General features: G+C 35.4%; 1 protein-coding gene across 1 annotated transcript in view; it reads left to right on the top strand.

Moving 5' to 3' along the window:
* The window catches only part of LOC311591826 (protein disulfide-isomerase TMX3-like), a 33,818-nt gene extending 9,110 nt beyond the window's left edge, over positions 1–24,708 (top strand). The window contains exons 5-16 of the mRNA XM_084803446.1: positions 2,154–2,199; positions 3,423–3,503; positions 5,843–5,942; positions 6,579–6,656; positions 9,827–9,893; positions 11,276–11,374; positions 13,418–13,475; positions 13,624–13,677; positions 15,662–15,718; positions 18,497–18,626; positions 20,163–20,231; positions 21,767–24,708. Of these exons, the coding sequence (XP_084659572.1) occupies positions 2,154–2,199; positions 3,423–3,503; positions 5,843–5,942; positions 6,579–6,656; positions 9,827–9,893; positions 11,276–11,374; positions 13,418–13,475; positions 13,624–13,677; positions 15,662–15,718; positions 18,497–18,626; positions 20,163–20,231; positions 21,767–22,024 (1,097 nt within the window). The 3' untranslated portion in view covers positions 22,025–24,708. The remainder of the gene's footprint in view (positions 1–2,153; positions 2,200–3,422; positions 3,504–5,842; positions 5,943–6,578; positions 6,657–9,826; positions 9,894–11,275; positions 11,375–13,417; positions 13,476–13,623; positions 13,678–15,661; positions 15,719–18,496; positions 18,627–20,162; positions 20,232–21,766) is intronic.
* The last annotated feature ends 1,232 nt before the right edge of the window (positions 24,709–25,940 follow it).

Raw genomic sequence — 25,940 nt, 5'->3', positions numbered from 1 at the left:
CTGCATATCTTTGGGAAAGGGGAAAGAGAAACTCATACATATGGAACACTGTCACCTGCCAAGTATTTTACCTTGTGTGATACACTCTGTGGATATAGACCAGTGAAACTCTTCTACTTCCCCTTCCAACTTACAGCCCAACCAGAGCAGTAATACATTCTTTCTTCTTGTTGTTAAGATGTTTTTAATAATTATTTACTGTTAACAGTATTTTGTATCCTTTCGGCCTACAAAGCAAATAACTGACACAGGGAGACTGAAACTTTAAAGCTGCCAGCACTTTGCTGGGCAGAATCTGAACTGATTCTAATCTGCTCATAAACTAATCAAACTATTCTAAGCCTTGTAACATACATATATTCCAAGCACTTGCCACTATGACCCATTCCTCCTCCAACTGTCAAAAAACCTCTCCTCACTCCAGCCTTCAAACTGTCCCCTCCCCTCCAGGAAGTCCCGCCTCTCACTTACTGTTTTTCTGCCTAGCTGATTGGCTAAGCAGCGCTTTATTGATGGTTGATACAATTACTCACTCAGCATTCCTCCACAATGTACACAATGTTTTGTCTGCATGTACACCAGAAGAGGGCACTAGATCTCATTACAGATGGTTGTGAGGCACCATGTGGTTGTTAGGAATTGAATTCAGGACCTTTGGAAGAGCAAGCAGTGCTCTTAGTTCTTAGGAATCTTGTCACTAATTTAATAGGCCAAACATGGTCTATTACAAAAGTCATTCTTTCATAGAAAAGCTGTAAAGTCAGCATTCATTTACCTAGAAGATAACTTAATGAGTGTTCCTTCCATGATGGTATGTACCAGTTGCAGAATCATTTCCCTATAAGCCAGCACATGCCAGACACATTCTAGACATTGGTAATACACCATTGAACAAAGGGAAACTGGGCTCTTCCGGTACATAAACTAGAAAAGAAACAATATCCAATAAACATAAATAAGTTATTTTATCATTGAATATACCGTCTCCAATGTACTGTACAGAAAAAGAATGTACTTTTTAGTATGTTGATAAACATTGATAAGTATTCATAAACTGCTGTCTAGAGATCACATAGTTTTGTTCTTATAATTCTCAATGCTTCCTTAAATACCGCAAAACTTTAAATACAGACATTTTGATGCAATTGAGAGTTAAATTGATAAAGGACTGATTTTTTTTTAAGCCACCTGTCCTTGTTATTCTTTGTTGTCTGTACAGTTATAAACTTTTGACTATTTCATAGATACCTCTCCTGTGCATTTTGGACATTGTGTTTCTCAATATTTGGTCTGTCTACCTGTGTTAAGATTACCTGAGTACTCACTGTTAGTTTAGAATCCAGACACCCACACTGCCATATCATTTGAAAATATTTCAGAGTAGGTTATGAGAATAGTTTTGAAGGCATTTTGAATACTTCTACTGCAGAACTTAAGTTGAAGAACCATAAAGTAGAATATTGGTATGTAGTTACATGATTTGGGTTTGGTTTGAAAGAGGGCTATTCAAAGCAGTCATGTAGAAATAAGATTATTTGACAGTAGCTTATTCTCAGTTGTATAACTGTGACTGAAACAAATAGACACAATGAAACAAATCCCAGTGTATAGAACTTTTGAACTGGAACTTTGAATTAGTATGATTTATTTTTCTTTGTTTCAAATAGTGACAAATTTTTTATCCAGTTTTAATTAGTAATTAATCTAGCATGTCTTAAAACATCTACACATACACAAATATCTACTCTTCCAGGAATCAGTGCTAAAAGTATTTCTCATATAGACGTTAAATTGTATAGTTTCCTCAAATGTTTCTTTCTATTGTGGAGCCCCTAAAACCCTGCTTACTCTCCAGCCTACATACAGGCTTTACAGTAAGGATTATGTCAGCCTCACTTGCACTGGTACCATTCCTATTCCTTGTTCTTGTTAAAGGATTATGTTTGCAAATTTCCTTTCTAGACTGCAAAACATTTTAGTCTACGACTATAATTATAAGATAATGAATGCCATGGTTTTCTTCTTTGTGAGATTTAATACTTAAAAACAATCAAGTTTATATAGATATACTTTTTTCTGAATAAAAGGCTCATATTACTTAGTTTTCTCAGTTTAAAAGGAACTTAGAAATATTTATTCTTTTTCTTATCAAGGCATTGCTTCAGAGTTTGGAGTTCGAGGTTATCCAACAATTAAGCTGTAAGTTGAGTGTTGTATGTTTGTCTGTATGGTTTTAATAGTTCACTCTGCTTATATTTTACTTATTCTAGTACTTTCTTTGGAGGGCAAAGGTTTGGGTTCAGCCATTGTTTTTAAGCCAAGAGTACGATCAAAGGTGAGAAAGTTCACCTCTATACATCTTCATATTTAAGTGTGTGGTATACAGCTAATTCAGTAAATGTGTTCTGGATGTTTACTGTGTAACATGCACTTACACTTACACTTAAGGTGTACATCATAAATTATGAAAGGTCTCTTGAGGAGCCCCAGTATGTTTCTGCTTTGCCACTGCAAATCACATCTAAGAGATTTCATTCTTGTATAATTAATGACACTAACTTTATTAGAGAAAAATGATAAATATTCATTTTAATCTATGTGTACTAGAGAAATTAAGTTGGAAAACAATGTGGTGAGTTGGGAAAAAATGTTTTAAAATGATTTTGCTAAATTTTCCTGTTTTTTACATTAATCTTATTTTCGTGCTGTGAGCAGCTAAGCCATTTTTTTTTTCAGTTTTTTTATTTTAAGTAAACTAACTTTACCCCAATATTTTAAAACCCCCAATTTTTTATATTAGTCTGGGTTTTTTTAATTGACATTTTTCCTTTGTTTTTAGTTTTGTTTTGTTGAAAATGTTATTCTATTACAGTGTATGTTAATGGTCCTTTCTCTTTGTTATTAAGAGCTCTGTTTTTGTCTATTAATTGCTCTTTTGTATCTGTACAGTTGGTTAAATATAAATTTATTCATTGACATGTCTTTTGGAAGATAATCTGTGTTTTAGGAAAACTATTTTTATGCCTAATTCATGATGCATGTTGGGGGTTTTGCTACCACCAAAATAATCTAGTCCCTAGTCCTTTTATTTTCCGCTTGATGGAGAATAATTAAAATTACTCTGATTTAAGCTCTTGACTGTAAATGTACAAATTACTCACTTTTCTGAAGGTTCATACTATAACTCTACACTACAGATTAAAATGTATCTCTGATGTGTATGTGGCACATTGCCTTTTCCTGTGCATTGTAAGTTGCTGGTTCTCAGGGGACTCTGCACACTCTGCTTTACACAAGTGCGCTGCTCTTAAAGCTTCTTCTTATTTAGTGTTTTATGCATTTTAAGCTTATACTTTAGTAGAGGAGGATTGAGAGTAAATATGAGGACGATTAATTTCCAATTCTTATCTTTTATTTTTAAGATTAAAGGGAGACTTGGCATATAATTATAGAGGACCACGGACTAAAGATGATATAATTGAGTTTGCTCACAGAGTATCTGGGTAAGTTGAAAAAGCCTTTACTATATGATTTTAGTATTTGAAAGAAATGTATTTTAGTAGATTATATTGAACATACATATTTTAGATATTAAATGTGTTGTATACATTTATGAAAATATAAGGTTATATAGCATATGCAGTGAAGTTCTGTAAAGATAGATGATATAGTTTATGTTAATTTTTTTCTCCAATGAATTTTAATATATTTTCAAAATTTTTATTATAGATATAACAGTCTGTCCTATATATTAAGGACATCCTAAGCCCCTACCTCAACTCCTCCCAGAGATGCTTGAAACTGCCTAGTACCAGATCATATGAATGTTTTTTTTTCCTTTCTTTCAAAATATCTTGTACTTCTCGCTTTTCACTTAAAGGAAGCACTTGATTTCCTTTCTTTAGTATCTGGATTTCCAATGTCACTAACTTCTGCACTTTGTTCCATTGATAAACAAACTAAGGATTACTTGCTCACAGCCCTGAGTAATTTACTAGCTGTCTCTGTACTCTTTGAAGGAAAGCAGTGTACAGTGGGGCTTCCTGTTATTCAGAACAGTGCACAGTTTAACTTATGGACTGGTTCCTGTGGAAGTTTCTACTTAGTATTATCAGACCATAGTTGTTATGAGTAATTGGAAACATGGTAAAAGAAATTAGGAGTATCTGTTAGCAATTTCATGAATCTTATTTTTTAGAAATAGTTCTTATGTTGTAATGCCGTGTATCAACTTACATAGCGTCTTCTCTAATTTCAGAGTCTTAAAAGAAGCCCAGATGTTATTGCTCTTAGAGACTTGGGGTTTCATTTCTAGTTTGTGGTGATGAAAATATTTTTTTAAATACATCTAAATTAATTTTCTTTGCCATCACATTTTTTTTCAATGCTACCTGCAAAGTATTCTGGCAGTATTGGCTTAGCTAGTGACATAGTTAAACCCCAGTGAGCCATTTGCACTGAATTACCAATCTTTGACTTATTGCTGATCAGGAAGTAGATCCTTCACAAGCAGTTCTTGCTGATTTGAATGTGATTTTTCAAAAACAAGATATCTACATCTTGCTAATGTGTAAAGAATATCAGTGTTTATAATTATATTTGTAATATGCTTATGTGTATCTTTGTGAAGAGCACTTGTCAAGATCAATTTATATTGGCTTTAAAGTTCTACACACTTTATTAGCTTAATAGGATATATTGGTAATTATAAATAGCTTGAGGTTGAAACAGGATAGGTTCGCGGTGTAAAATTAAGCCTCAAAATATTTGTGTAAATGCACAGATTTAGGAATGATCTTTGTTATAGTTTGTGACTCTTATATGTAATTTCAACTGTATTTTCTCATTTTGATTGTATATTTCTCTTCATTTACTGTGTGAATAAATAAATTTTGAAACACGTTTATTTGAGGTAAATGACGCTAGTGGTATATACACTTGACTCTCCTGTGGCTTCAGGTAGTTTTATGTTTGGCAGTTATTGATTGCGTTTTTCTTTAACTGTAAGAAGAGATTCTCCTGATGTGAGAGTGCCTCTGGAGTAGGGGAGATTTCATGACTCAGTTTAGAGTTGCATCACTTGCTGGTTAATTATGAAGGGTTGAAGCAGAGGCTCGGGAGAATGATGCAATGACCTTAAAAACTGTGTGTTTTGAAAGTGTTCACTTCGCAAAATAGGTTCTGTTTATTTTATAAGTTTTGTCGACTAAAAGTATGATAATCTATACCATATTTTTAAAAAGAAAGCATTTATTTTATCTCTTAACTTTATAAGTGATATGTTTTATAGTAACCTTTATTGTCATTCATTTATCCATTTGTTTTAAAAATGACTGTTTATTAAATTTTGTAGGAAAGCTTTCTCTTTGTGCTTCCATTTTATTTTTCTGAAAATAAATAGTAATATAAATTAGAAGCTTGGGACTTTGACCTCTATAGGGTACTTAAGAAGTATGTAGTATTTAAATTGACACATATTATATAAATATTAACTCTTGTTGACTCCTGGGATACTATTTCTGTAAGTATGCTTTTGAAAAGGAAAGAATTCTCAGGTGAATTGTCTTGCTTTTAGCCAAGGACTATAAATGGATGATCATTCTATATCTCACTAATTTAAAATAGTGTCGATGATGTCTAAAATGATTTGAAGCTGTCAGATTTAATTTTGCATACTACATAGAATTTTACTATGTAGTACACAAGTACCATAGGCTGAAATTTTACTTGAGTGGGTTTGGTGATATACATAAGTGCAGATAATACATTGCTAAAACATGTCCCATAAGAATGAATTGTGCTCTATCTTTAGTTCACTACCATTTGTTTTGTTTTCACACAGGGCTCTGATTCGACCTCTTCCAAGTCAACAAATGTTCGACCATGTACGGAAGAGGCACCATGTATTTTTTGTTTATATTGGTGGAGAATCACCCTTAAAAGTATGACATTATCTTTTTTTCCACATGAACAGACATGTTGTAATTTTATGTTTGCTATGCAGCTATGATTCTTCCAAAACTTTGAAGCAAAATATTTTAGCTTATCTATTTTTCACAATGAAAACACTTTCTTTAGTCTCTCTTACTAAATTTACAATTATGAAATTATCAAATTGAAATTAAGTGAAATTTGGATAAAGCTTGCCTGCCTTAGTTTTTTTTTGCATCACTTTTTCGTACTTTAAGTGAAAGACTGAAAACTGTTGTTCAGATGTTACCTTTTTAAAGCAAAGCACTGTGCTTAAGTTTACTTAATGTATATGTGTATTTGTGTATACTTTTCTTATTGTCACCACCATCATCATTAATCATCATTGCTAATCTCTATTAATAAACCTGAGTCGACTTTGTGTTATAATTCATCAACTCTTTTTGAAGGGGAGGGTAGGATCACTTAGTTGCAATGGTGGTTTGCCTTCACAACAGTACATTTGTTTTAGTTATAGTGTCTTATTTCACTGAAAGGTAACATGGTAGGAAATCTTTATAGTATATTATAGTTAATTGGATTATTAAATAAGGAATAAATTTTTTATCTTTAATGTTTAAGATATCCTTTTTCTGTTCAAATTATAGGAGAAATACATAGATGCTGCTTCAGAGTTAATTGTGTATACATACTTCTTTTCTGCCTCAGAAGATGTGGTTCCTGAGGTAATATTTAATATTTGATTTAATGAATTTTGATTTGGTTCTACATGTCAGATTTATTTGTAATGTTGTATGAAAAGTTTTTTACTACTGATGTCAGACTGTTTATAATTCATGAACCAATGCTTCCACAATCATGGCACTTAGAGATTGTGGTTACATTACATTGGTGACCTTCTTTCTTTATGAAATAATATTGGTAAGCAGTGATATATATCAAACCCCAAAGGTGCTTTTAAGTAATAAATTATGTATTGTTGCAAATGCAGTCTACTCCTGGCCCCTCACACCCAGTAGTAAATAAATACTACAAAAACAAGACTCCAGAGATGCTACCAAAAGTAAGTGGACATTGTGAGAGTTGGGATATGTAGGGATGGACAGCTGTTTAATTTTTTTGATCCAAAAAGGTAAGGAAAGAGGGAGGTGTGAGCAGAAAATATTTGAACTGAAGCCTGCTTGATGTGAAAGAGCCTCACACAGGTCTATGGATAGAATATCAGAAAAGAGGAGATAATTCAAATGCCCAAGACAAGAGCATAACTTGCATATTTGAACAGCAGCACAGTAGCCAGTCTTCCTATATCACTGTGAGAAGGGGATAGAAGCAAGCAGAAGACAATTCTTGTTGTATATTTTACAGCATGTATAATGAAGGTGAAGTTCATAAGGAACTCAAGTCGGTTCATTTGAAAGTGCTAAGAGCACAATATTGTGAAAGTAGATTCACAGATCACTTAACCTTTGAACTTGGGAGTCAATAAGCAGGTGAATATGAAATAACTTAGAGTGTACTCTAGCACACTGGTTCTCAACCATCCTAATGCTATGATGCTTTAATACAGTTTCTCATGTTTTGGTAACCCAACCATAAAATGATTTTCATTGCTATTTCATAACTATAATTTTTGCTATTGTTATGAACCTTAAAATGTAAATGTCTGATATTCAGAATGTGTGATATTCAATCCCTGTGAAGTGGTAGTTTGACCCCAAAAGGGTCACGACCACAGCTTGAGAACCATTGCTTTAGTACATAGGTTTTTATGTTACAATGGAAATTCTGAAATGTTTTCAACATGTTAAAGAACCTCTACTTTTGCCAATCTAAATCCACTCCAGTTTACCTATTTTGGTAGAAGACATATTATTTTTTCAGAGCACATAATGTTCATACCCTTAATTTGTCATTTCTCCTTTTTTTAGATCTAAGTATTAATTTTTATATTTTACAGTCAGATCCTTCCATTTTGGTGTACAGATGTGTTATTTTTGGCACATGCAAATAGTTGTGTAACCACTATCTCTTTGAAGCTAAAGAATTAGCTGTACATGATATTTATTATACAACTGGAAATAGAGGCAGGAGCTCAAGGCTAGCCTGGGCTACAGTGAGACTTTATATTTTAAAAACAAAGAAAAAACTAAAACAATAGAGAGCAGACCAGCACCTCCTGTAATGTAAACGCCATGGAATGTAAGGAAGAGATAGATATGGAAATGGATTATCTGCTGTAAGTCCTTCCAAGAAAGGCCACTTCATTGCTTTGGAAGGGAGCAATGCCTCATGCTAACACAGAAACTTCCTAACATTTTTGTGGGTGAGTGGCCAAGAAAAGGCAAATCTAGTCATGATTGAGAGCTTTTTTACTACCCGATATTATGATAGTATTATGTAATTTTTAGTTACAATGTAGCAAGATCATTTATCATATTGCCTCTGTGCTGAGATGTACCTGAATCTATTCACTGTTACTTTTGGGTTACATATACTCATGGGTAATTGCCTAGCCTAATTTTTCATAATTTTACCTGTTTGAAATACATACAAAATAGAAGGAGGTACTTTTAGATGATTCCTTATGAATGCCAATAGTATTTAAAAAGTAGTTTGGAGAGTACTTGTTGCCTAATGTCATCCATAATTATCCTGGGAGGTAGATGTTGTCATTGGCTTTAAGTTTCTAGGCTGAGGCAGTTGAATCTAGATGAAGTAACTGAGTATCACAAAGCTGATGAGTACTGGGGAGTGATATCCTTAGGTAGACTGTTAAAGCATTGGTCCTACTGCTCTGTGCTCCAGAATTCCTCCATCTTTTCCTACTCAAAATATTATCCATGGTCTTATAGAAACTCTTAAGAGTGGTCCTTGTCTTTTCTTATGTCAGGCAGCATGCTTCCAGGGAGGTATCTGAAAACATAAAATTTAGCTGAATTTAAGATTGTACTCTTTCTAGTCTTCAGTAGCGTGGGTGAGGGGTTATTTCCTAGTTTTTTTCAATGCTTTTGAAATTAATTGTAGGTACTTAATGTAGAAAATAAAAATGGTTAATAATGTTTATTATTAAAAGCCTGTAATTGTTATGGTGGTATTATTCTCTAACCTGCTACCAAATCAATAAGTACACAGACACCTGATAGATTTTAGATAAGCCTTATTTTACCTGGGGCTGAGCAAATATTTCCCCTCTCAACTACCCTTCATCTCCCAGTCCCATATCCTATGCCAATTGCTCTAATAATTCCTATCTGGGCTACTTCCCCCCCATCCATAAATCATAAATACTTGCACGTGTTTCTCACCTGGGCTGCTTTGCTCCATCCATCATTAGAGCTGCTCCTCCAAGCCATTTGCTTCTTTTCCTATCTCCTCCCCATGAACCTTAGCTCCACCTCTCACTTCTGCCCTGCCCAGGCTTCAGCATTTTGTTTTGGTTTTTGATTTTTGGTTTGTTTGCTTTGTTTGTTTGGTTTTGGTTTTTTTGTTTTTTGGTTTGGTTTGGTTTTTGTTTGTTTGTTTGGTTGGTTTGGTTTTTCAAGACAAGATTTCTCTGTGTAGTCTTAGCTGTCCTGGACTTACTTTGTAGACTAGGCTGGCCTTGAACTCACAGTGATCCAATCTGCCTGCCTCTGCCTCCCAAGTGCTGGGATTAAATGTGTGTGCCACCACACCTGGCTTCAGCGGTTTTTTTTAACCAATCACCTTTAAATTAGGTAGAGCAAGATTTACACAGTAAGGGAAGATGTACCGGAGAATGTGCTTGTAAGAGAAAGCAAGCAGATCTCTGGAACAAAATAATTCGCAATCAAATACAAAGCACCAGATCATGCTATTACAGGTACTAATTGAATTATTGGCGTTAAAATTTCAAACTTCTGATGTTTTTCTGCAGTATGTGACACTGAAAGAGATTCCTGCTGTGCTTGTTTTCAAGGACAACACTTACTTTGTTTATGATGGTAAGTTCCAAAGCTTTAACTCACATAAGGCCTTTCATAATTAAAACATTGTTATAAGCAGGCATTTATAAAATATTGTGTAAGTGCTGCCACTTACAAAGTATCACATTTGATAGAATCATCTTTTAATCCTTCAGTAGATTTCCAACAATGTACTTCATTCTTAGTTGCTTCCATTGAGGTGTGTGTGTGTGTGTGTGTGTGTGTGTGTGTGTGTGTGTGTGTGTGTGTGTAATTATTTGCCACTTTAAGAAATAATCTGTATTCAATTTCTATACATTAAAATGTTCAGACTTAATTTTAGGAGGATAGTTAGCTTTCATCACACACCGATAAAATAAAATATCCTCAGCAGAATGAAACTCTTTACCTTCTTTAGGTATTTCTCCCCCTCTGTCAGAAAATACTTTATTTAAATTTTATTTTTATATCATCCATACATCATAAAAAGAAAGATATAATAAAACCCTCATACTCATAAATGGTTAACAGGACCTTACTGTAGTTGTTTCAGTTTTATTGTTTTTCTTTTGAAGTAATTCAAAGCAAATCCTAATGAAATTTTTTCACTGTGTTTCACTATCCTTCTTTTTAAAAATGGGGGTTATATTTTTTTAGGTAACCACTTGATTGTTGGACCACTGAAGAAAAAAATTATTTTCCTTGCTTTAGTAAAGGAACATGTTTTGATATTTTCTTATATTTTATGTCTTGATAACTGCAGAGAAAACTACACATCTCTAATTTTTGTCATTGTGTTCAATTGAACTAACTTGATACATAATTATCACTAGTGCTATACATTAGATGTCCTGCGTTACCCACCTAATGTTGCATAGTTATTTCTGTCCTTTAATTTATACAGGGGATAGTGTGGCAGATACATGACTGTCCTACATCATTAGAGTATTAGATAAAGTGATCTATACAGTGAAACATCAAAGTGCATTCATTCAGGAGATAGTTTTTGAATGTTTATAGTCATCACCAGTCAAATGAACTTGAGAAGAACTTGCATACATGAAAAGAGGAGAAAGGAAAGAACCCATATATTTGTCTGTACCTACCTTCTTTTTGGTTAAGAAAATGCTACTAGAAGTGTTCAATGTATACTTGACCATTGTTACTATTTTATGTATTTTTAAAGAAGAGTGTTTTCTTTTTTCTCCCAAGTTAAAATGTCTAGCAGTATCTAGACTCAGCCTTCAAATCTCTTATTCTAAACCTGCTAAGAGGCCCTTAATTCAGGCAACTATAAACTACCTAAGAACCAGCTTAAGGTTTTATAATTATAATACTGTTTTAGATACGTTATCACTTTGCTGAATTGAGACATTACAGCTGCCTTGTACGCTGATGTATTTCCTTTGCTTTGTTTCAAGAGTATGAAGATGGCGATCTGTCCACATGGATCAGCAGGGAGAGATTTCAGAACTACCTTACTATGGATGGCTTCCTTTTGTATGAACTTGGTGACACAGGTAACAAGCATATGGCCATTCCGCTTCATTACAGAATTTTTCTTTGAGTGCTTATTTACTGGTTCTTTTAAAGCTGCATTTCCTAATTAAAGTACACTTATGTTTGCTAGTTCTGCTTTCTAAGAGTTGAGACTTAGAGTACCACGGATATATACTTTCATATGAGGATCAGTGTAGCCAAAGAGGTTTACTAACACCTGATGGTGATGAGGAAGACAAGGGCCTGAATGATTCAAGAATAAGGGAATAAAAAACCAAAACCAAAACCAAACAAACAAAAACCATGAAGCTACAAGTTAAAGTGAAGCCTTCTCACTGTCTCCTAAGGTCTGCTGTTACTTGTGAGTGGGAATCAGTCATACTGTTCATTTCTTAAGGTCATATGATAGAAAATGACAAAGAAAGAAAAATAAATAGAAATATAAGAGTTAGCCAACATAGAAAGTTTAAAAATTATAAGAAGCTTACTTTATTAGGAGAGTATTGTATAGGCTTAGACCCCACTAAAGGTGGGACATCTATATGTTGTTACCACATGTGTTCCCTCTCACAGTTTCATGATCATGAAATGGAAATACAGCGATAGGGAAGAAACATTTGAAAATTAGACACAATTCAAATTAAGCACTGAAGCCAGGTGCTGTAGCACACGTCTGTAATGCCAGCATTCAGAAGGCAGAGAGGTAGATGGATATTTGTGAGTTCGAGCCAGCCTGATCTACAGAGAGAGGCCAGGACAGCCAGGACTCTATTACACAGGGAAACCCTGTCTTGGGGGGAAAGAAGAATAAGAAAAAAACAAAATGAAAAATTAAGCACTGAATAGTACATGAAATATTTCAAGAAATGAAATAATTCTTATAGATGATGTTTTCAACAAAAAGCTAACAGTGAATCAAGATTATGTAGATGTATTAGAGATGTATTATGCAGGGTGAGATTAGGAAAAGCATGAAAATAATGTAAATGATGCTAATTTTTTGGTTTTGGGATTTTGGGGGGGGGATTTTGGTTTGGTTAGTTTGGTTTGGTTTGGTTTTTAACTTATTCCTACATTTGTGTTTCTACCTCGAGTGAAACTATACTCAAGTATGTTTATGTATATAAATTCATTTAATTTTTCCTTATAAGTCAGAAAAACTTGCTTTCCTAAAATAAATGGGAGTTTGCTTATGTTCAGTTACATAAGTATTAGAGAGTGGTATCTCACTTTTATTCTCCCTGCTTGGTACAGTGCTGAGAACATAACCCACGTCAGCACCCCGAACACTACTGTTATTACATTGTTCTACCCTCCCGAACATTGTCAGTAGGCATATAACTTACTGTTTTACTTATACTTCGAAAGTAGTGTCACTCAATTTGATTCTATATGCCATCACTGGTGAAATTGTAACAGAGGAAATGGCTATGCAAAAATAATTTCCTTAGTGTTATAAACTACTAGGGCTTATTAGCAATTTTTAGTAAATGTTTTTAAATCAATGTCTTTGTTGTTGTTGTTGTTGTTGTTGTTGTTGTTGTTGTTGTTGTTGCTGCTGCTGCTTTTTCAAAACAGTGTTTCCCTGTGTAGCCGTAGCTATCCTGGATTCACATTGTAGACCAGGCTGGCCTCTAACATTGATCCATTTGCCTCTGCCTTCCTGAGTGCTGGGATAAAGGCATGTACCACCACATCTGGCAATGTCTTCTTTATGGTGTAGCTTTTGACAAAATATTTCATTACGTTGTTGGTTTGCATAAAATAATTTTAGAGAAATTAAAATAAAATTATTAATATTTACCTCCTAGAGGTAGAAGAAATGTATCATTTGAAGTTGACTAATTTACTGGTCTGGGCTGCAAATATGTTGGCTTAATTTTATGTAATGTGTAAATAATGATTGGCAAGTGAGAATTCTACCACTGAACCACCAATGCGTAAATGATGATTGGAATCTAGAAACATAGTCTGGTATCAGAAGTAATATTTGACAAGTATGGGTTATGTGAGTTATGTCTTTCTCAATTCAAGGAAATGAAAGATACTATTCTTAATTTCAGGAAAGCTTGTGGCTATTGTAGTCATTGATGAGAAAAACACATCACTTGAGCATACCAAGTATAGTTGCTTTGAAACAGATTTAAGCTTCAAATGCCATGCCAGCTTTGTGTAGTCTACATAGAGTGTCTTGCAACAGATGTTGTAATGGGATAGTTAAACCTTTTAATTGAAGAGGTGACATATTTATGTATTTATTCTTCTACAGATTAAAGTCAATTGTTCAAGAAGTTGCTAGAGATTTCAGAGACCACTTCCATAGGTATGTGCATGTTTTCTGAAAAGTTGACTTTGTTTGAAAGTTTGTCACTGTTTAATTCGGTTTATCAGTGAAGTAAATTAAAAGTAGTTAAGATCCCTAATCTCAAAAATTTAAGGCTGGCATCTTAGATGCTCTAAGGTCTAAATGCATGGGCTCTGACACAGCACTAAGTGGAAAATTCCACACCTGCCTTCCCATGATAGTGGTCAGAACACAAAGTCATGTTAAAGAATTGTGATACTTCCTTCATGGTATGTGTATAAGGTATATATGAGGAGGGAAAAATGAGTTCTGTATTTTTTTTAATTCACTTTATATCCTGTCATAGCCCCATCCCTCCTCTCCTCACAGGCCCACGCTCCCTCCCCCTCCTCCCTCCCCCATCCCCTCTTCCTCAAAAAAGGGGAACCTCCTTCCCTTCTATCCCAGCTCATCAAATCACATCAGGACTAAGTGTGTCTTCTTCCCCTGTGGCCTGCTAAGGTTGTCCCACCAGGGGGAAATGATCAAACAACAGCCAACAGAGTCCATGTCAGAGAGAGCCCCCACTCCTCTTACTAGTGGACCCACAGAAAGCCTGAGCTGCCCATCAGCTACATCTGTGTAGGGAGAGATGTGCAGGGATAAAGTTAGAGCAGAGATTGAAGGAATGTCCAACCAGTGCTTGGCTCAACCTAAGACCCACCCATGGGAGAGAGCCAGCCCTGACACTATTAAAGATATTCTTATCTAAAGATTTGCTTGCAGGCAGGAGCCTAGCATAGTTGTCTTCTGAGAGGCTCCACCCAGTAGCAGTTAGAAACAGTCGCAGCCAAACACAAGGCAATGTACAGGAATTCTTGTGGAAAAGGGGGAAGGGGAAAAGGACCTGGAGGTGACAGGAGCACCCCAAGAAGACCAACAGAGCCAACTGACAGCGCCAGCCTGGAGACTGAAGCACCAACCAAAGACTCTGCATGAGTTCTGTACTGAACATTTGGGTCCCTGCCCTAGGGAGCTCATTGTACGCAAATCCAAACCATGAAAACTCAGAAATGTCAAACACTTCTGGGCCCCAGCATTTCAGATAAGAGAGATCATATCTCATACTTTGAAAGGTAAATCAAGAATTAATTGACCTGGAGCTTCCAGTCAGCATGAGGACATATCTATGCCACATCTTAAAAGTTGGAGAAGCTGCTGCACCCAGTCATTTATAATTCATCCCATTCCTACTTCTTGAGAGTGTTTGACACATGTTTTATGGTAGAAGAATATTCACATAAATTTGCAAATTTGAAACAATTTAAATGAACACTCACATGCCAGGAAAGTGATTGTAAAAAAAAAAACTCAAAATACTAATGAAATGTAAAAAGTTACTTAGGAATAAGAATTTTTGCTGTATTTCATTTTTTTATGTTTGTTGCTGCTACCAAAACAGCAAGAGAAACCTCGAGGATTCATTATTTTCTTTGTATAAAATCTACTAAAAGTTCATTGTGCAATTCTCATGGTACATGGTAGCTGACCTCTTCTGAGTGATCCTATTTCACAGTAAATCCACTTTTTTTTTATTTTCTTTTTTGGTTTTTTGAGACAAGGTTTCTCTGTGTAATGGTCCTCGCTATGTGCAACTCTCCTTGTAGACCAGGCTTGCCTTGAACTCACAGAGATCCACCTGCCTCTGCCTCCCTGAGTGCTAGGATTAAAGGCGTGTGCCACCACACCTGGCTCACTTTCTTTAAATGTATTTTACTTGCAGCACATTTCATTCCCTGTCTTTTAAACATGTATAGTGAGGTGAAATGTCCAGTTTGTTGGTTGTGTATTTGCTTATCAAAACTGAGTAGAAAACACTCTGGTGTAAATGTCAGGGGTTCCATGTTCAGTGTTGGAAGTTTATGTGCTTACAAGTTCTAGTTTGTGGTGTGTACCTTTTTTCTCTTAATCCAATAGTGTGCTCTTTCTCTTCTTTCTCTTTGTTGTTGCTTGTGTCTTACAGAGATTTTCAGTTTGGCCATATGGATGGAAATGACTATATAAACACCTTGCTGATGGAGTAAGTAAAGTATTGATGGTTTTTCCACTTTGATATTACTAATTTTGAGAGATGGAGAGCGACTTAATTAGCTGGAAAAAACATACCAAAAAGCACTTTCTGTCATTTTCTGATGCTGACATCCCCCCAATAAATGTCTGATTTTATTTTATAAATCCTGTATTTTGAATTTATTAAGATTTAATTTTATTCTTTACTATAAAGATTGTCTCCCACTTCAACATAATAACATTTTCAAATCATTCTATAATAGGTAAATTTATAGTTTTTATAATACATATTTTAATAAGTTATTGTGGGCTGGTAAGGTTGTTCACTGAGTAGAGCCACTTCCTCATAGGCCTGACAACTTGAGTTTGATCCCCATATGCCACAAGGTGTCAGAAGAGGCCCAATCCTGAGAGTTGTCTGACTTCCACATGCAATAATCGAAGATGCTTGAAGTAATTGACAGTATTTTTTCTTTGTTCTTTTTTTTTTTTTCTTAATTTTCTTTACATCCCATTTCAATCCACTGCTCAGTGGAGCCTCTCAGAGGACACCTATGCTAGGCTTCTGTCTGCAAACATAGCAGAATATTGTTAATAGTGTCAGGGGTTGGCTCTCTCCCATGGGGTGGTACGAGGCTGTAGTTGGACTTTCCTTCAGTGTCTGCTCTGTCTTTATCCCTGCACATCTTGTAGGCAGGGTAAATTTGGGGTCGAAGTTTTTATGGGTGGGCTGGTGTTCCCATCCCTCCACTATGAGTCCTATCTAGTTAGAGGATATTCTTTAAATTTTAAAATTTCACGCCAGGTGTGGTAGTCGGAGGCAGAGGCAGGTGGATTGCTGTGAGTTCAAAGCCCGTCTGGTCTACAAAGTAAGTCCAAGCTACATAGAGAAACCATCTTGAGAAAATAAATAAATAAATAAATAAATAAATAAAATTTCACTGACAGATTCATGCAAGTGTAGAATAAATTTTAGATATTTTTTAACCATCTTTCCCTCCCTTTCTCCCCCACATCTTTCTCTGAAACACTTCTGCCCAATAAGTCTGAGTTGTTTGCATAAGTGTGTGATAGGTTATTGGTAACTTCACTGAAGAAAATTATAACCTCCTGACCCGAAAGCTACTAACTACCAGTAATCACACAGGAAGAGACAGGACCTCGTAGGCCCCTTCCTTGTGCATGATGAAATGCTGACAGACCCAGTCTCATGCAGGGCTTACACAGAGAACCACATGTTCAGTGAGTTCATAGTTGCAGCAGCTGTGTTATGTACAGCACTCATCTTTTTGCAGCACAACTCCCCATTCTTTAGAGTTTATGTTTTTTTCCCATTTCCACTTCCATCCCTCTTCCACATTGTTTCCCAAATGGCACTAAAGTTTTAATAATGTTTAAAAAAAAAAGAAAAAGAAAAAGAAAGGAAAACAATTGTTTATAAATTTCCTATTGCTCATAGAACAATTATTGTGTATAGAAGTTGTAAAGTTGATCTTGTATAAACCTAAGAGGAAAGATATTCTGTATAACCCTATAATGGAAATTCATTTTTTTTTCAGTATATGATAGGGACTTTGATAAGACCATTTAAGTTGATAGATTCATTTTTTAAATGTTTGCAGCATTCCGCAGCACTTTTGCTCCAATAACTAACATCATAATCCACGATGATAGTATCTAGCAGTAGGTAAGCATTTAATTCGTAGTTTAGTCAGTTGTAAGATCTTAGCTCAAATTACAGTCACAACATCATAGTCAGCTTAAGTTGTTAGGTTTGAAGGGTGTGTTTTAGTTTTTTTGTCTTTGACAAATACCTGAGGGAAACGTTTTAAAGGAGGTAAAATTTATTTTGGTATGTAAGTCTCAGTCAGTGTTGGTGGGTTCTGCTGCTTTCAGTCTGAATGAGGCAGATCATCGTGGCAGCAGGAATTGTATGGCTGATACTCCTCACCTTAGGTGACTAAGAAGTAAAAGTAGAGGAAGAGAAAAGGAAGCAGGAGAAACCTTCAGTGTCATGTTACCAGTGACTTGATAGATCTAGCCAGCTTAACTGTAGAAGACTCCTCTGCCTACAAAGATGATGTCACCAGCTGGGGGCCTTCACACACGAGCCTTTCCAGGCCATTTCATATTCAAGCCATGACAGCAGGGCTTAAGTGCCAAGGTGTGACCTGCCTGGTGAATGTTTAAGTACATTGGAAAATATATGTGTCCTCTTGTTGGGTAGAGTGACAGGAGACTACAGAGAATTCACAATAGTGTTTATTTAACATGTATGTTTACTCAGTGTATACAAGGAACCATTCTGAAGGGTTAGCTTGAATTTTCTCATGTAATTGTGTAGCAAGTTAGGTACTATTGGTTTCCATATTTTATAAGAAAAAAGCTTTACATGTAAGAAGCTAAAGTTCTTGACTAACATGCTGCAGTGTTAAGAGAAAGCTCCAGATTCAAACAGTGTGGTTCCAGAGACCACTCTCTTGCCTGTTGGGGTTTCTGAGTACCATCTGAGGTAGAGTTAAACGTTATTAGTATTCTGTATAGTACTGTGCAGAAATGTATACTTTGCACAGCACTTTTAATCACTTAGGTGTTGGTTTTTAGAATATTTTCATGCAATCTTGATTAATGGTAAAGTTTATACAAACTTTGAAAGCTTCCTGTAAACCACAGAGGTAAAGATATTAAAAATCTCTTTTCTTCTCTAACTATAGCTACTTAGATGTAATTGAGCGCTAGAGTATTTATTATTGCTGTGCTTAATATAAATTTTTATTTTTTTTTCTAGTGAGTTGACAGTCCCAACCATAGTTGTACTGAATACTTCTAACCAACAGTACTTTTTGCTAGATCGACATATTAAGGATGCCAGTGACATGGTCCAGTTCATTAACAGCATTTTGGATGGTACAGTACCAGTAAGTGTTTCAGATCCATTTCAGAGGGATGAAGGGAAAGAGGCACAAGAGAAACTAGCAGTTCTTTACCTTAGATCCTGAAAAGAGTAGGTATTCATTGCTTGGAGGGAAGAGGGAATCAGCTTCCACCCACTGCTTTCTCCTGCCTCATTCAGTCAGCCTATTAGAGCCTCACAGGGGCAAATGTCCCTCAAAGAGTTATTTGGGACACTGTTGCCTATCACAGTGATGGGGAAAGTATTCTTGGCCTCTAGAGCTGGTAGAGATATTAGGAGGTTTGTGACCCGGAATAATGCTTTTTTAGAGAATTTTCCTGGCATGACCCTTTGGAGTCAGTTGAATTAAGGACAACTGAATTAAGTTAGCCAGACTATGAAAACCAGTTTTTTAAACCATCAAGAAATGTATTGAGGGGCTGGAGAGATGGCTCAGTGGGTAAGAGCACCACCTGCTCTTCCAAAGGTCCTGAGTTCAATTCCCAGCAATCACATGGTGGCTCACAGCCATCCATAATGTAGTGTGATGTGATGCCCTCTTCTGGCCTGAAGGTGTACATGCAGACAGAACACTGTATACATAATAAATAAATAAATCTTAAAAAAAAAAAAAAAAAAAAAAGAAAGAAAGAAAAAAAAGAAATGTATTGAGAACCAGAGCTCCAGCAAAGAGTTCTAAAAATAATCATGTGAAAGAATTGTCATAAAGACTATGTGATCTTATTTTTTCCTTTTTCTATTCTTTTTGTTACTGTAATTCTTATTGTAGTATTTCTCAAACTAGGCTGCAACTCATTGAACAGTCGTGAAAACATATCTTAATTCAGTAATTTAAAAAAAAGTCAGAATGAGTCTTTGTTGCTTCAGTGATAATTTAATTATTGTTTTGTTTTTTACATGTTTTTTTCAGTTTTACACAGACTTTGGGAAGCTCCCTGAGTCACATAGTAGCAATATGTTACTGTGTTGAAGTGTTGTTTTGATTGAAAGAAACTGAGTTATAGTAGTGAGAGCCCTTTTGTTTGTGAGTTAGTGAAACCTGACCAGACTCTTGTAACAGATATGTCATTGGTCCTATAGCTTAGCAATTCAAAGAATGGTCCAGACTTCTGGGGTAGCTAGATGCCAAGGTTTGATATCCCCAGGAACTTTTCTCTGCACTCATCTCAGCACTATCTGTTGAGCTCCGTCTGCATGAAGATGTTCCTACTTAGTAAGAAAGTCTTTGGCCACACTGTAGCTAAGCAGCCAGAGAAACTCAGAGCTTGTGCAAGCCTAGGGAGGGTGGGCCACCTTCCAGCAAGCCACAAGGATTATAAGTAAAGGAAGAATGAATTGTTTAGAGTACGTTAACATGATAAGTAGGAATATATATATTTAACGTGAATATATAAGTGGTATAAATATTTAACATGATTTTTGGGGACTAGGGTATAATATTTTTTGAATCAATATTTTTACTTCTAGCTATATTTTTATGTACGTAACATAACGAACTACTAATATGTGTATAACTTGTCTTATTCTTATTAAATTAAAGGCCCAAGGAGGTGATAGCATTTTGCAGAGATTAAAAAGAATAGTATTTGATGCCAAATCTACAATTGTGGTAAGTTCTGGCAGTTAATTTAGTGTCTTCAATAACTGAAAATTTTGGCATTGTCAGTCTGCTCTCTGTTTCTTTCAACTTGCCTTCTTTCTTTAATACTTTATTTCTTTATATGGCAGGCTTAAATTGTAGAATTAAAATGTGAATTAATTCTCTAACAGTTCATTTGTTCATCCCAACTGTCTTGCTCCATGCCACTTTTCATTTGTTGAGGCAAAGGCAACCATGAAAATGTGGCCTTATTGGTAAGGAATAAATTTGGGTAATCTGAATTATCCATACATAACATCCTTCTGTTTATCACTATCCTGTTTCCACCTAAATGGTTTGTCCTCTTTGTATTTTGTCTGACAGCTGCCCTCACTTTCACTCAGGACCACACATCCTCTCAACAGTCTTCAGTCCACTACACAGTGTCACAACAGCCATCAGTTCTGAGCACTTCCTTTCCCTTTTCCAGTGATACTCACCAGAAGACCTCACCCATCTGAAGTACTTTCCTTACTGGCTTTTAAATATTGCTGAGGCTTTCTAGGGCTAGAGTCAGTAGTCATACATTGTCGTGTTCTGCTTCTTTCTCACTCATCCTCAAATTTCCACCTCTTATTCTGTGAATCAACCAAAATTACCTTTTGTTCTCTGTATTCTTTTAGAGTAACAGACCCAACCCATGAAATAAATCTTAGTGGTAAAACCAATTCACGTAACAGGAAATAGCACATAACATAAGAGGAAGTAGTAAATTAATAAAGCTTTACTAACAACCAGATGACTCAGATATTAGAATGTCATGTGAAGAGAGTATGTATAGGGCTGTAAATAGATGGCTCTGTAGTTAAGAGCTGGTACTTTTTACAAAGGACCTAAGTTCAGTTCCCAGCTCATAACCTCCCATGACTCCAGCTACAGGAGATCTGATACCTCTGGCCTCCAGGCACCTACACACACAGACATACACACATAAATCTTTAAGTATGTGTGTGTGTGTATGAGCATGAATATTAACTCTTTACCAGAAAGAACCCACAAGCAACTTCCTAGAGTTTAACACATAGATAATAATCATCTAAGAGATATTTATAGGCGATAAGAGAAAAAGAAAGGTCTTGATAATCAGACTATTTGATTGCTTATCCTGTTGCCTGTAGCCATTTCTGCACACATGCACACTTACATGTGCATATATGAGCATAGAATTTTTGTTTATGGAGTCTTTTTGTTTGTTTTTATTTTTCGAGTCAAGATTTCACTTGTAGTCCTCGCTGTCCTGGACTCCTCTTTGTAGACCTGGCTGGCCTCGAACTCACAGAGATCCACCTGCCTCTGACTCCTGAGTGTTGGGATTAAAGATGTGAACCACCACATCGGGCTTTATTTATTGAGCCTTTAACATGGTAGATACTGCTCAGGTATTGACAGTTATTCATTGCAACTGAGTTCAGTAACAGTGAGAGAAAAGTTGTGTGGCTTTAAATTTACATCATGTTTTTTATGTCAGAATTCCATTGAAGTGCAACTGAATTCTCTCCCCACAGTCTATATTCAAGAGCTCTCCACTTATGGGCTGCTTTCTCTTTGGCCTGCCGCTGGGTGTCATCAGTATCATGTGCTGTGGAATCTATACAGCTGACACAGATGGAGGCTATATAGAAGAGCGATATGAAGTGTCCAAAAGCGAAATGGAAAACCAAGAACAGATAGAAGAGAACAAAGAGCAGGAGTCCAGCAGTGGAGGGTCTCTAGTGCCTGCGGTGCAAGAGCCCAAGGATGTATTAGAAAAGAAGAAAGATTGAGACTTCACAGAAAGAAAATATTTGATAAGATTTCAAATTATTAAAGAGTATTTATTGAATTTAGATATTTAATCATGATCTATTTACAGAAGAGAACATGTTCTTTGTATTTTGCTAACAACTGCATGAATTAAAGTAATCCTTCCATAAATGGAAGCTGTTTGGAGCAAAGAGATGAAGAGTTTGTCCAGAACAAAGTCAAATCGTTCTGTCAACTATTGTTCAGATGCCCAGTGTCTGTACACCTGTCTATGTGTGTGTTCTATGGCAAAGTTAAGAAACTTTGGCAGAATTTTAACTTGACCATTAAGGTGGAAGATGTGTGTTTTGCAAAGAGAAATAATACTTTCACCTACTATACCAATTCTCCTATATTTTGGATAAAGTTTATATAAACAGATGAAATCTTTAAAATTTAGACATTTTAAGAGAAACTGGTAATTTTTCCATCTATCAAATTTAAAGTTCTAAGTTTAAAAGTAGTGATTTTATATATAGCATAATGATTTTATTTTACTAGTTGTTTTTAAAGGAGAAATGTTACTTTTTTACTTAAACTCCACTGCATTATTACGATACGGGCATATGGTACCATGAAGTAGGAGAAGGATCTTGTAATTGACCTTTACAAAATGACCAAGATATGTGTGGAGTGGGGGCTGAAGCTGTGCTGTTTAGCAGAGCACACTGTCCACTACTGCAGGAAAGAGAGGCCATCTCACTTTTAGCCAAAGCAGCCTGGTATTTTGTTTTGTTTCATTTTTATTTTATAGCTTGATATTACTTACAATATTTCTATTAATTAAAAATGTTTTCATAAGAAATACAAATTACATTTTATGATATGTAAACTAATAATTTAAAATTTACTGCCACACCTCTATTGTGGGAGACTATAATATATCAGTGATACAATCAACATGTTAAACTCAGATATCATGGATAGAGAGAGTTCTCTTCTCTAGCCCCTCACCTTTGCCTCCATGACAGTCACGACCTCTCATGTTTTATCAGAATGCAGTCATGCCTAACAGTAGGTATTTTGTGATAATATGTTTACTACAGATCAGTTTGTTAATTTTGAGGCCTTCGTTTTAGCTAATTTCTGATTTTTTATTAGGTAATGTTTAGATTCTGTTCTTTGACTACTTTAGGGTTTGTTAAAAGGATCCACTGTGCATTTACAGACATCGTGTGTAGTTCCAACAGTGACATTTCTTGGGGCTTCTGCTTTGGTTGCCAGGGGAGCTTCTGATCTCAGATGCAATACTAATCAGCACTGAACTTAAACACGTGTGTCTGGAGCTAGGGAATTGCTAATCATAGTCTGTGTCCAAGTGTTCCTTTTCATAGTCAAAAGCATCCATTTTTAACATTTAATCATCATTAACTTTATTGATAATGTTATAAATATGTAGTCACAGGGAATTTTTAGGAAATAAAAGAATATTCTCTAATGGAAACTGGAGATACGCACTGTTAAAAGTTATTGTGAGCTGTGCATAGTGGCACACGCCCTTAATCCCAGCACTTGGGTGGCAGAGGGAGGAGGATCGCTGAGTTCGGAGCCAGCCTGGTCTACAAAGGAGTCCAGCACAGCCAAGGCTACACAGAGAAACCCTGGCTCAAAAAAAAGTTACTGTGAAAAGTAAGCTCCTCCAAAGAATAAAGATGATTCTTTAGGAAGGTTCATGGTAGTGGGCCCAATGGTCAAGCCTTTTTATAGGAGAAAAGACCTGAAGTGCATAGAGATTCCTCATTTATGATCCTGTATGGTAAGGAGAGAGACAAGGGAAGTCCCACCAGTATATTTTAGTATTGTTCATCACTGTCAACTATGTATGTATTTTGTCTTGTCAATCATCCCTTGTAAATAAGTTCTTAGTAAGAAAAAAAGAATAACTAAAGCACAGCTTTGCATCAATGAACAGAAGTGCAAAGATAATTCTTTGTTTTCGGCAATATTTTTCTTTACGAATGAGTCCTTTGGTTCTCTGCTGCAAAACAACTTTATACTGATCCTCATAGTCTATTTATACTTTTAAAATGTGCATCGGATAAAACAAAATGTGTATGTGGATTGTAAGTAAAGTTTTTTGTATTGAACTCTTTTTTACTTGTTTATTCTTAAGGACATTTTTATTTGCATTGTCAGGTTGCTCACATAAAAACAAAACAAAACTAAAATTTGTTCATTCATGTGCTTTTCTCTTGAGTGTGTTATCATTCTGAATACTGTATGCTTATCAGGAGAACATACTTTAGAATCAAGGCACCCCTCTTCATAATGTAGTAAATGATTGATACTCTAATTCCCATGGCTAAAAACCAACAACAGAATCCTTTCAGGAAAGTGGGATTCTGCCTTTTTTTTTTTTTTCATGTGTAAAGATCTGATTTCTGAAATTCAAAATCGTAGCTCATTGGTGCTCAACAACATTTAAGAGTATTTCAGAGAATGTGCATGTTTAGCCCAGCAACCCCAGCACCTCTGCCCTGAAATTCCTCTTTGTTGTGTTTACCAATATTTTGTAGTTTCTATTGTTTGAAATTTGTTTGAGATTTACTAGGTCTAGAGGTTTTGATTTCTTCCTTACTCAGAGGACTTTTGGAACCTGGTTTAGAACTCATGTAAAAGATGCCAAATGAGTAAAAGTAATGGAAAAGTCTCTTGAAGAGCTGAAGCAATTGTGTGTGTTGTTTGTTTTTACCCAGTTTTATTGCTCATGATGTTTCTAATATTTTGACTTGGTAGCTCTTTATTTTAAGAAAATAATATTTTCCAGCACTCGGAGGCAGAGTCCGGCCAATACATGTAAGTTCAAGGTCAGCCTGATCTTCAGAGTGAGGCTACACAGAGAAACCCTATTTTGAAAAGAAAAGTAATAATATTTTCATCAGTGTTTCATGATGAGATGAACGGGGGTAGGGGAGAAACCACTCACCTATTCTTACACAGAAATTGTTAAGTGTGGACTGTTTAGACTTAAGTGGCAGGACTGAATTTGCCATTTTCTTTTTATAAATATATATTTTTTCTGAATGTGCCTGAGCCCCAAGAATGAGAAAAAACAATAATTAATTGTAGAAATAATACATTTTCTAGTTTGGACTAAGCTATAAAGGTTTTTGAAAGTGTATTACTGTTAACTTGTCGAATTGTGATACTCTGCCTTATGACATCAATTGGAAACCTTTGTTTTTCTAAAATAAAGTAACTAAAAACATCATTGCATAACTGCTACCTTTAATACGTGTTTTTCAGAAGTTTGCCATTTGACTAGTTGTCTAAACAAAATAAGCTATAACTAATATTCCATACAATACTTTCATTTTAATAAGACATAGCTTATTAATAATCACAGAAATTTTAGATTTAAGCAGGCTTAGAAGAGAATTATATCCAAAACCCCAACACCCCTTTATCTACTTTTAATTTTATAAAACCTAATTTCTACAAAATTCAAAGTTAAAACTGGTGAACTTTGAATTAATAAATTAACGATTCTGAATACCATACTGTCCTGACCTCTCATTTTTATTATCAATGAACAGGCAATTTAAAGCATTGGAGGGGTGGCTATTTGTGTTTGATTTTTTTTTTCAACATTAAGTAAAGCACGTACATTATGAGTACATAAGTTTTACACAAATGTTAATTTTAAATTCCTGACATCAGATATGTTTTCATGAGGTGTTGAGACCAAGAATAACTGAGCTCAAAATATGAATTTGAACTTGATTTGCAGCTTATGAGCAGAAACAGACAGCTCAGCTATGTGTGAAGGAGGTGCCCTGTGTTATAAGTGGGTGGGGCACCATCTGTACGGGAGTTTTCTCCACCCTTGTGAAGTTAGAAAAGCCAGTTAACCTGTCCCACTTCCGAATTACCTGTGTCTTGAGGATAATGCTGCCT

The sequence above is a fragment of the Acomys minous genome, assembly GCF_964271855.1.
Source record: "Acomys minous genome assembly, contig: scaffold_89, whole genome shotgun sequence".
NCBI lineage: Eukaryota > Metazoa > Chordata > Mammalia > Rodentia > Muridae > Acomys > Acomys minous.
This window is presented reverse-complemented; position numbering and strand designations above follow the sequence as displayed.